The sequence below is a fragment of the Saccostrea cucullata genome, unplaced genomic scaffold (genome assembly GCF_032062105.1).
Source record: "Saccostrea cucullata isolate Sc308-1 unplaced genomic scaffold, CSIRO_AGI_Scuc_v1 ctg16854, whole genome shotgun sequence".
Lineage (NCBI taxonomy): Eukaryota > Metazoa > Mollusca > Bivalvia > Ostreida > Ostreidae > Saccostrea > Saccostrea cuccullata.
The window spans coordinates 1-12,343 of NW_026940618.1; the positions used below are offsets into that span (position 1 = coordinate 1).

General features: G+C 33.5%; 2 protein-coding genes and 1 pseudogene across 2 annotated transcripts; 1 reads left to right on the forward strand and 2 right to left on the reverse strand.

The window, feature by feature from the left end:
• Nucleotides 1-1,325: 1,325 nt before the first annotated feature.
• Nucleotides 1,326-3,107, forward strand: LOC134255721 (alpha-(1,3)-fucosyltransferase fut-6-like). Its single transcript, XM_062738233.1, has one exon. It carries the CDS (start codon nt 1,418-1,420, stop codon nt 2,534-2,536), a length of 1,119 nt encoding a protein of 372 aa, XP_062594217.1. The 5' UTR covers nt 1,326-1,417; the 3' UTR covers nt 2,537-3,107.
• Nucleotides 3,108-3,341: 234 nt separating this feature from the next.
• LOC134255720 (uncharacterized) lies at nt 3,342-9,830 on the reverse strand (annotated as a pseudogene).
• On the reverse strand, nt 9,741-11,923 carry LOC134255722 (ADP-ribosylation factor-like protein 6-interacting protein 4). The gene is made up of 3 exons (XM_062738234.1): nt 11,585-11,923; nt 10,244-10,366; nt 9,741-10,087 (listed from the first exon to the last, which is right to left on the reverse strand). Exons 1-3 carry the CDS (start codon nt 11,670-11,672, stop codon nt 9,927-9,929), a joined length of 372 nt encoding a protein of 123 aa, XP_062594218.1. The 5' UTR covers nt 11,673-11,923; the 3' UTR covers nt 9,741-9,926.
• Between the last annotated feature and the right edge of the window lie 420 nt (nt 11,924-12,343).

A 12,343-nucleotide genomic window follows, 5' to 3' on the forward strand; every position in this document is an offset into this window, starting at 1 on the left:
TCAATCTTGTACCTCCGTACATGAAGCGGGTTTAAATGTCAAGGTAAATCATCAAGTTCATGTTCAAGTTCATTTATTCTCTCAAAACCATTTAAAATACACGGTACATGAGGACGATGAAAAATATTTACAGCATAAATATATTCAGGTCAGAGGTATAAGTATATGATATACATAATCAGAAAAATGGTTATGTGAGAGAAAAAAAAAATAGAAAAAACACTATGATTCATGTATAAAATGAAATAAATGAGGGGAAAAATTATGGAGGACAGACAAAATCATATATTTTTAATAGAAACATACCGAGTTTTTTTGAGTGACATAGTCAACTGTACAAGCCAGTGCTTCTCGCAAAAGTTCATAGTATAATCATCTTCAAAATATTCGTATTTCAAATAAACAAAATTCGATTCATTTCTTGGGCTAACTTCGTCATTTTTAGCATTAAATAGTGCCGTATGATTGTTGTTTATTTGTTCATTGTGATTCGGACCCCTTGAAATGAATTTTAAAGGAAATTAGTCTAATTACATTTTATGTAAACATTTTGTTATGATGCATACAAATTTATTCTTTTAAAAACTGCGTTGAACATTCAAATAATCAAATAAAAAAAATTAATCGGATTCGGTGTTTTGATGAATAAGAATACTTTTATATATTGACGAATAAGAATACTTTTATATAGAGCAATTCTTTCATAATCAACATTCCATGTTTGAATTCCTTATGTTTCAACATCTTCCACTGGTATGGAGATATTTTTTTCATAAAACTTCCTCAGTTACAGTACATTTTTACATATTGATGTTTGAACTTTAAGTCAATCCTGGTGCCTGTTTTACAATAGAACTTACGACTAAAACCAAAATTGTATTATTTTGATTATTTTCTAAGTTACATTAAATTGAAAATAGTTTAATTATTTTAAAAAGAAAAGCACATGAAGGTACATGTATTTTTTCGCTGGCAATTTTTTAAATAGAATAATTTTGATTTTTTTTCAATTAACCAAAGTTTTTGGTCTTTGTAGTTAGTTCCTAAGTAAAACGGGATTTTTGTCAGTGTGCAATACAGTGCCTATAGGGTGTTTTAAAAAAAATTGTATAATTATATTTTTTTTAAATAATGAATAACCTTAAACTAATGCTTTCATTACAAAACTGAGGTTGTGTTTCACATTGATTCAAACATACTCATGAACAAAGCATACTTTTGATATTCCTACAACAACAGGCTAATTGCTTCTTTTAATAACACATGATTGCTAAAAGTTCAGTGTATTTGCTTTAATACATAGATTTAAAAGAATAAAAAAAAAATATTTCTCTTCACTAGGTTAATTTTACTAGTGAGATGTTTGTTTTTTTTTCTTGACAGTTTATGTAGCTACAGTTGTGAATGAAAAGCAGAGATGAGAAAAAAACAATATAGAGGAGTAATACTAGGTTTATCTCCGTGTCTCCTTCTCTTTGCATATTACAAAATATGGTATTACCCAAAAGTAACTTTCAATGTTCAAGAAAGTAATGCAATTAACATGATGAAACAAGTGTGGACCGAATTGAACGCTAAAACAACAGATGAAGACAAATCTAGGTACAATATTATGTTTTATAACAAACCTTCGTGGATGAAAATGGAATACAGAACTTTGAATTCCGCTACTTGTCCACAATTAAAACATGAATGTTTTGTGTACACTGAAAACATGTACTATGATACTTCAAAGAGCATTATTTTCTTTGGAGAGCATCTACCTGCAGAAGTACCGACAAAGAAAGAAGGACATATTTGGTCATTCTTTTCAATCGAGTCTCCATTTCTGTATTCTGTACCTCAACAATGGAAGGATAAATTCAATTGGACAATGACATACCGAAGGGATTCGGATATCACTGTTTTTTATGGAAAAGTTGGTAAAAGACAAATTCCTCTAAAACGAAATTACTCAGAAATATTTCGAAAAAAGAAAAAGACCGTTGCCTGGCCAGTTAGTCATTGTAAAACGCCTTCAAAACGGGAAGACTACATACAAAAGCTTCAGGAATATATTGATGTTGATATCTATGGAAAATGTGGAAAACTAAAATGTGGTGGACCAACAGGCCTAATAACAGAGTGCCACATGAAGTTTGCGGAGGAATACAAGTTCTTCCTGGCGATTGAGAACTCAATATGCAAAGATTACACATCGGAAAAATTATTCAACTTTTTCTTTCATAATCTTACCATGATACCTATCATCAGTGGACCTCAAAACGTTCTCGAATATATTCCCAAAGGAACATTTATTAACATATTGGATTATTCTTCGCCTTCAGAATTAGCGAAGGAACTCCACCGGATTGGGTCAAACGAAACACTTTATTCTCAGTATCTACAAGAGAGAGACAAGTATCGAGGCATCAGATTTAATTGGGGAAAAGCTTTATGTTTAATGTGTGCAAGAATACACGAAAAGAAACATTATCCGCCAATTCCTGATATTCGTTCTTGGATATGGAATAATACCTGTATCAGACCACAGTGACTATCCCTCATCACTACATACAATACATTGCTCTGCCAATAAAACGGTCTCATTAAGAATAAGGTTCATTTAGAACTTCATTGGCACTGTAAATTTCTGAAACTGAAATTACATAGTTTTAGTTAAAAATTCATTAAATATCATTTGTGAATGCAAATTCATTTGAAAGAAAGAATTTTCTGGTTAGCTAGTGCATTGTGACGTCACGAATTGCGTCAATTTTCAATATCATGAAAAACTACAAAAACGGGCGGATTTATTATTATTATTTTAATTCAATATTTCATATAGAGCACAGCCTCTAATCTAAGGTATGCACTTTTGTAATGATAGAACTGTTCATACGGATCGCAAAATATGTTTCAGTTTTAGTCGATATCAATGAGTGGGCTCATAGTCTTTTCTTTGCTAAAATTACTCGTTTTCTTTAAAATTCAGGAACATTGCAATTTCATAAAGTTGCGTTTCAATACCTGAACTTTCAGGAAATGTTCAAAATAGAAAATGAAAGGTTTAAGTCTCTACTGTACTTTGATGTTGGAAACGAAACATGGCGTGTTAGTCAGTAAATTGTTATGACGTCGCGCACGATGTTGGTGTTAATTTCGGTAACGTCAAAAACGTCAAAAAATGCCACGTTTACGCCGTTTTCGTTCATAACGTAATCAATAATATTTAATAAATCATTCACAACGTAATGATACTGTCATACATTTCGTTAAGCACAACATATACATAAATTCAAACTTTTAATTGGTTTTTGTTACATGTAATATATTTTGTTTTTTGTTTTTTTTTTATTTAAATATATATTACCTCATCATGCACAACAAATCTGAAGGTCACAACATTGAAATGTTTAAATTATAGTTCACTACTGCAATGTCAGTGTTCAAACGCACGCGATTCGATCACGGCCTGCAATATTGTTAAGTGAATTTCCTCTGTAATATGTAACTCGTCATTATCAGGGAGAGCATCTGATTCATTTATGATATATAGAACTGATTGGGTTGGTACAATTGCCGGTTTGCGTTTGATTAATTTGTATTTCAATGGAGTATCTTTTGACTGTTCAAAATAATGACCTCGGATAACTTGTGCTCCTTTGCCGTAAGAAGCTCCCCACCTGTCCGTGTCTTCTTTTTGTAGGAGAACTGATTTTGCACTTGCTTTCAGTATATAGGTATCACACCGGTAATTATTTTCACTATATGTTTCTATATAGGAAAAAAATTCTTTAAAAATCAGGAAAAATTATTCATGAAAAAATACTTAGCAGAAATTGTTAAACATTACCTCTCTCATTGGCCGAGTCCAAAAAACAGGGTACCCACACGGCATTTTCTGACTTTTTCCATCTGCAAACAGGGTTACCCTCAAATCCACGTGTTTTCAGCATGTTTATAAACAAGTCCGATGCACCCCAGGAAGTAGCCTCCTATGTCCTGAAAAAAATAGTTCCTGTCAAAAAACTTTTTTTATTTACAAAGTACATTAAATTTACTAGGCACAGGTACCAAAAATGTAAAATTAGCAAAAAAGAAAATTAGAAAAACCATCAAAAGAAAGAAAAAATTATTTTATATGTATGGACCTACATTTGACTAAGTTCATTTTGATTGGTCAATTACCGGTGTGATACCTTGAAGACAACTTTATTATCTTCAATTGCTCTCTAATTAGCACAGCAGGTGCCCTAATTAGTAATCAACAAAATGTCCGAAGCAGACAGTTATAGGGCTGAGAGAGCCGGAGAAATGGAGGATTTAATCCCCCTTGGGATTATCATGATTACTGACCAATTTCATGGTGAAATATGAGTTACAAGTGATGAGTTTCAAATCGTCATAACTTTGCTTTAAAACATGATATATATACAAGATTGGTATCATTAGATAGGGGAATAGCTAATTGTTCTTTTTTTATCATTTGTTTCATTTTGATTAATTGGTTAAAAATTTTGAATTGTTAATTAATGAAAAATTTAGGGTAGAGAAATCTTAACTTTTATGAAAAAATTCAATTTTTAAAATTATAATGGAATCTGTATCTGGTCAATTGGGTATCAAAATTTAGCTCATTAATTACTCTGCAGAGATTAACAAGACATTGGGCTCCTTTGTGTTTGGTGATTAAGATAATGGTCTCTTTATCGGACTGGGGTTGTGTTCATTTCTGCTGTCTTCAAAGAAGAGGGGGGTCTCTTAAAAAGATCAAAAACTGGTTAAAACAAATAAATAAAACTAAGGCCTAAAGTGAGTATATTGAAGTGAAAAATATTCACAAAATCATACTGCAATTTACTGAGTAGCTGTTCAATATAAGATAATATGGGGAAAGAAAGACTAAAATATTTGTCCAAATTTCAGTTCAAAAAAGGAAGTACACCACATAACAAAGGATCCAAGTGTCAAAAAAATGGGATTAAAAGAGCAGAAAAGCCTCTACCAGTTAGACTAAACAATGACAAGTTTGCACAGATGGTGACATTCACTAACAATGACCAGACCATGCAAATTTGTGATGCACAAGGAAAGGACAGTGGTATGATGATTTTAAGACCAAGAGGTAGAGAGGTACAAGCTATTGACAGTTATACTGATGAAGTACCAGGAAGTCCAGAATGTGAAACTTACAGACTTTTACACAATAAGAAGACATCTGAGCTGTGGAATTTTGCTTTTAGAGACCACAAAGAAAAACAACCAACCTGTAAGGGTTCTCTGGACTGGGACTACTCTCGAGAGCAGAAGCGGGGTCTTGTATGGATTTCCTCTCTGCAGTGCTCCACCTGTGGCTACCAAAGTCACCATCAGAAGTTATACGAGGAAGTAACATCTACCCGACCAGGAAGGAGGGCTGCTCGGCTGAATGTAGCCATGTCCCTTGGGCGTATGGGTACCAGTCTGACTACCGAGGGGATGCGAGGAATGCTTCTGACAGCCAATATCCACCCAGCGTCAGCAAGCTCTATGCAGGACACTGCGAATAAAGTGGGGGAAAAAATTAGTTCTGTTAACCGAAGGAGTATGACCGATATAAGAAAATCTTTGAAAGAAAAAAACTCTGAATGTGGACTTCCTGTTAATTCATCTATTCGCGCGGAGGGGGATGCCAGATACAACAACTCTACATTTAGTGCACTGGGGAAAACACCATTCCAAGCAGGTACACAAGTGACTTATACTATGTGTGAAAATGTTACTAGTGAGAAAAAAATTATTTCAGTGTTTTGTGGAAATAAGTTATGCAAGAAGGGTGAATATCTGAGGGGGAAAGGCGAACAAGTTACCTGTCCCGGGCACACAGGATGCACTGCCAATCTTACACAACAGACAAACATTGGTAATGAAAAACAGTGGGCAGCTGAATGTATAGAAGAACTGAACAAGGATGAAGACCCTCTTACCATATCACACCTAACAACAGACGGAGACAGTGCGGCATCCCAGGGAGCATCCATAAAGCAGGGAAAAAACATCGAAAACCTGAAGGACCTGAGGCACTTCTTCGAGTCCCAGAGGAAGGAAACCAGCAAAGCCCCCTTCGGTGAGCGCATGTTTCCAGGCCGTACCAAAGCAGACAGAGAATCAGCTAAGAAACGATTCGCCCAGGACCTAAAAACCAGATGTCGATCAGAATATGAAAAAGCTCACAAGTATTTTGGTGGGGATATGCAAAAACTTACCAATGCCCTGTCCTATGCTGTTGATGCCATCATATCGTGCTATCGAGGTGAGTGTGGTAAACCATGCCAGAGACATTCTTTCGCTTGTCGTGGTCTAAAAAGAAATCATTGGACTTCATCGGTGTTGCCAAAGGACTTTAAAATCAAAATGTCTGACAGTGATGAACAATTACTAAGAGACTGTATCAATTTGACATTAGGGCGAAAAAGTTTATCTAGAATTAAATTTCACACTACAACTCAAAAATGTGAATCTGTAAATAGGGCATATCTCAGATCAAATTCTAAGTGTATAACTTACAGTAGGAATTTTGAACCAAGAATTCATAGAGTTATTCATACTTTAAATAAGGGATGTGGCAATTCCACTGTAGAACTGTGTAAGGCTGTAGGGGCACCTGTTGTCAAGGGAAGTAAAGTAGCACATCTTCTGAAACAGCAACAAAATAGACAGAATTATTTTAGGCAGAGAGAAAGATCAATTTTGTACAAATGTAGAAGAAAATTTTACAAAAAACAAAGGTTTCAATTGTATGATGATAGGAAAGAAAAAAATTATTGTAAATCTCTCACAGATCCAAAATTACCAAAGAAATCTAAGAAACATGTAGATCATAGTTATCAAAGAAATTAAGTTAAAAAAAAAAGTGTGTTGTATTTTGTGATTTACCTGTATACTTTTTAAAATATACAATCAGGGTATGGACCATGTCCTAAGCAATTTTTGGGGTATAAAAGTTTATATCTTTGTCTATTGTTATTTATTCGCTGTGGCTCATATGACAGGTGCTCTATTTTTATGCAATGTGTATTATGACAAAGGTGTGAAATGTGCATATTTCTTTGTAAAATGTTAAAATTTTGTGTATTGACTATGTAGGAAAGTCTATGTACATATACTCTTGTTTTCCTCGCAGCCCCGGGCATTAAAACTGTTGTTTGTATGTATTTACATGCAGTATTGTTGTGATTGAAGATGCGGCATTGTGTATTATGTAATATTTGAGAATTCTGTAATAAAAATCGTTTTTGTTCCTCAAACCATGTGTTCTCAGTCACAGCAGCCATATTGAGAGGATAGAAAGGAAGAAAGTTCCAGAAAACAGGAAATAGTGAAATTTATAATTTCCTTCAAGGTATCACACCGGTAATTATTTTCACTATATGTTTCTATATAGGAAAAAAATTCTTTAAAAATCAGGAAAAATTATTCATGAAAAAATACTTAGCAGAAATTGTTAAACATTACCTCTCTCATTGGCCGAGTCCAAAAAACAGGGTACCCACACGGCATTTTCTGACTTTTTCCATCTGCAAACAGGGTTACCCTCAAATCCACGTGTTTTCAGCATGTTTATAAACAAGTCCGATGCACCCCAGGAAGTAGCCTCCTATGTCCTGAAAAAAATAGTTCCTGTCAAAAAACTTTTTTTATTTACAAAGTACATTAAATTTGCTAGGCACAGGTACCAAAAATGTAAAATTAGCAAAAAAGAAAATTAGAAAAACCATCAAAAGAAAGAAAAAATTATTTTATATGTATGGACCTACATTTGACTAAGTTCATTTTGATTGGTCAATTACCGGTGTGATACCTATAATAATCATTTATTTCATCGTCACTGAGTACAGCAAATATGCTGCCTTTTGTAATTATATCAGACAGTATTTGAAATTCATTCTTCTCGTTTTCTGTGTCTGATGTATTGCTATCTGAGTCTTCCTCCGTGAAAGTTATAGGGGTAAATTGACCTAAATTGTTGATAAGATTGCAATTTTGCTCAAAATCACCGTCAAGGCAATTTTCGCAGGTGTAACAGGACAGTGGACGAATGTAATTTGTGCCGGAAATAGACGACACAAGCTGGTGAACAGACCTTATACCCGTTATAGGTTTATATAATCTTTGCTTTTCTCTTGGGATTTCTTCTACATATTTGAAAATTCTACGACGAATGTTTGCCGAATTATTGGGGATTTTAAGTTTTTCGTTCGCAAAAGAATACAGACTTTTGGCATCCTGTATAACACAGGTGCCCCTGATTACGGCAAGATCCGCCTGATTCTTTAAAAATCCACCCGCTGCATCCTGTGGGCCTTTGCATGACTGGTTTCAAAGAAATTTCTGATTAGTTTCGGATAGCTAAATTCTGAAAGAGATGCTGATAAGTCGCCGAAACAATGGCGACTTTTATATTTTGAAGCGCATCCATCGCAGAATTCATGCATTGTTTGAACCTGGTAAGATATGGATTTTAAATATTCAGATACCAGTTTTTGACAATGATGAGTGAAGTGTTGGTCATGTTTATCATCAGGGGATATTACATAGAAATGTTCTATTATTATTTCTCTGTTGTACTTTCTACACCGTCCAATTCAAGAATAGCATGTCTGTGAAGTATGGTGACATGAATGGATACTTCAGTTTTTTGGAAATAATTTGACTGTATTTCGTTCTTTTCACTACAACGGTAATTTTCGGAAAAGTCATGAATTGTAACGCAGTGATTTTGAGGCAAATTCTGAAGTAAATTTCTTAATTGCCCAATTTGCCATTTAGCACCCATGTTGTGTAATGGAAATTTTGTAAGAAGCTTTCTCATGTACTCAAACAGTTCACCGGGTTTGGTGACCTTTTTTACAAGTGTCAGTTTCTTTGTTTCGCCCCTTTTCGACTTTATGTTTATGTAATCAAAACACTCCCAAGAAACATCAGGAGAAAGGTCATCAGTTCTTAGTTCCTCATGATTGAACTCAATTTTGTGAACCCCACATTCTATGCATGTTCTATCTAAACAGGATTTGTTGTGTAGACCATCGGAATTGGTAGGACAGAGAGTTTGATTACACATTTCATACATGTCATGGTATATTACAAGGTCTGTTACATAGGTCTTTCTGTAATTCATACATGCGTCTTTTGGACGCGCTGCGCGAATGTAGTAAGGTTTACATGCCTCAAAGAGTCTCTGAGAAATTCGAATTTCTCGGTGTTTCGACAGAAAGTCTGCATACACCTCTGTTTGTGTTTTATGTAAGATTTGAATAGCATGAGAAGAATATTGTTTTGGACCTATTCTGACCCTTTTCACGTCGTTTTTATTGCCAGTTGGGTGCGAAATTTCGGGCAAACACCAAAAATTATACACAAGCTTTCGGATATCATCAGACAGGGCATCAGATCTTGTTTTCCGCTTAGTATACGTAAACGATGATGATTCCGTATGCAAGATTTTTGCGCGAACTTTATACCCTTTAAATATTCTACGAATCGGAAGACCAAGTTTTTTTTGCTAGTGAAGATTTTGCTCTAGAATTTTTAACATTTTCGCCGCTTACAGAAGCTGTTAGAAAATCCATGGCTTCCCTAACTTTGTCGCACCGTTTAAGTTTTAGTTTGGAGACAGATTCCTTGATGTCAGATAGAACGGACGCTTGGAGTGTGACTGATTCTTTTTCCTCTGGAGAGGGAATAATTTGCAATTTTGGAGTAATTTTACTGAGGGAGAGTTTGTATTTTGTAAAAAAGCGGCAATGATAGCTGCTCTTTTTGTCGGGGATATCGGTAAATTTGATTTCAATTTTTTCACAGCTCGACATTTTTGCATTTTGTTGCTGAATGATTTGAGGTTGCCATTCTCTGTATTTTCGCTCTGAATTTGACTAATCATGCGTTTTTTTTCGGCGCCATCTCTGTTATGCTAGGGATTTCCGCCTCTGCTTTACTTCTTCGCGTTCTTTTAATTTAGATTTTCTTTCCATTTCTTTTCTCTTGCTATTCTCAATTTTTTCCCTTTTAATGCGTTCTTTTTCGCGCTGTTTGCGTTTTCTGAGCGTCGCAGCCTTTACTGTCTGCTCTGAAATTCAATTGTAAATTTTCAATTTATGATTTAGTTTACAATTAAAAAAGTCAATTGTCTTAAATACGATGATATTTTGTTTTTAGTTAAAAGTACATGTATACTCCGCGTAAAAATATTACTGCTGATTTACTTTCAGGGAATCCGTTTTACCTTTTGTGGTAGAACTCTTTTGTATTTCCCTTACTCTCCTCCTCCATTCACGAGTCTGCTCAACCTTTTTCTGTTTCCTTATTTCTTTGTTTATTTTTATTCGTATTGCAGCAGTCAAAGACCCTGTTTGATTATCAATTCAAATAAATGTTCACTGCCAAGCCACGTTAATGTTTAAAACATCATTTATGCCATTTTGCATCACCCGTGACATAAAAATATAATATTTATAATTATTAATATTTTATTTGTAAAAATCAACTATTTAGATTCGAATTGATTGCATTTTAGGCATTGAAAAGTTATGAAAAGTTATGAAGAATTTTATTTTACTATAAAATGCATTATGTATATGTAATTTTTTTTAAAAAATCCTTTTTTATAAAATGATGTATTTAGTATTTCTATAAGTTCACTATATATTCACTATAAGTTCTTTTTTTCTAACGAAAAACGTACACGACCGTATGACGTTAAATGCGTCATTGCGTCATTTTATATGCAAGTGTGACATTTATGTTGACTTTATTTTATTTGTAAAAATCAATTATTTTGATTCGTAATACTTGCACATTTGGTATCAAAATGTTCGTGGAGAAATGCACATTTCAAATATGAATTTTTTTTTTTTTGGAAACTTCTTTGCTAGTTTTATAGAGGAATGTCTAAATTCAGTATTATTTCAAATTCTTCTTTAATTTATGTGTTTTAATGAAAGCGTGACATTCGTGTTGACTTTTTAAAATGTCTCTGATATGAACATTAGCGAATATATATGCCTCTTTTTATAGAATATAAGACCTTTATAAATGCACATTCTGAAACTAATTTAATATTATGAAAAAAAGGCTAAGATTTTCGTATAATGAGCATACCATTTGTGATCACCATGCTACGCATGACGTTCGGATGTTAAAATTTCTCCTTTGTGACACGTGTCTTTTAAAAATGTTAATAGTTAAACAATCTCCTGCGTAATAATTTTTATGAATAAATGCTTTAAAATGAAAAATCAAACGGAAGATATTTATATTTTTAATATTATTTATCATTTCCATCAAGATGTTATCAGTAAAACACCAATAAGTTGCTATACACAACATGATATTTTATATTCGATTTGCCAAAAATATTGAAATTAAGAAATATACTTGTTTTGTGACGCCTTCTGTCTTCTATCGTTTTTGAACTTAAATTCAAAGAAAATATACTATTCTCAATAATTTACTTTGAAATTTTACACAGTATCCATTTTCTCTGTTTACAAATCAAAAACAAATCATTAGATAACTGTGAGTACATAAATTTTCATAAATTATATTATATACTGTGGTAATTTACCTGATTCTGAGGTGGCCATTTTCGATTTTTGTCCCTTATCTACATGTTCATACTGAGAATTCTTTGATCCGGCGTTGATTAATGGCATTAATTACGTCAACAATGTTATGACGTATACATTTTACATCATCACAATAATTAGTCCGCCAAATATTTTCCCCCAAAAATGAAATTTCGCTGAGATATTGTAATTTATTTGAAATATGTATTTTGCATCTGTTACCTATCTACATGGCATTTTGGGCAAATTTTGGGGGGTTTTTCATTGATTTCTTAAATTTAACTTTTTAAATTGCAATTTATTGTATATTTTATTGAAGTCCACGATCCTATCAACAGATTGATATATAATATAGCATATATCTTTATTATTTTTTATTGAAAAGTAGTCTAATTGTCAGCGCGCACTGCGAGAAAACATTTTAACACCAACATCGTGCGCGACGTCTATATATTTACATCCACTGGATATTTTTCCATTTTCATTTATTTCTTATGAAGCCCCATTGCCATTAATCAGTACATGAACAACACTAAGCTGCGACATTAATTCCCGTACTTACAAGAAAGCATTTTATTATTTAAATTAACGGGGTCATTTTCAGCAGAAAGTGAACCTGGCATCCAGGTTAGCTTTCCTAATCAAATGTCAAGACAACAATCATTTTTTAAGTAATACTGAATATTACAGAACAATGCGATAGGAATAGAATAAACCAGGAGTGAGATCTGGTGCCATAGAGGCATGCACTGAAGGTG

Coding starts and splice junctions, on each gene's coding strand:
- LOC134255721 (XM_062738233.1), top strand. CDS start 1,418: ATGAGAAAAAAACAATATAGAGGAGTAATACTAGGTTTATCTCCGTGT.
- LOC134255722 (XM_062738234.1), bottom strand. CDS start 11,672: ATGCCATTAATCAACGCCGGATCAAAGAATTCTCAGTATGAACATGTA. Junction 10,367..11,584: donor AATGGCCACCTCAGAATCAG/GTAAATTACCAC, acceptor ATAATCAAACAG/GGTCTTTGACTGCTGCAATA. Junction 10,088..10,243: donor AAAGAGTTCTACCACAAAAG/GTAAAACGGATT, acceptor ATTGAATTTCAG/AGCAGACAGTAAAGGCTGCG.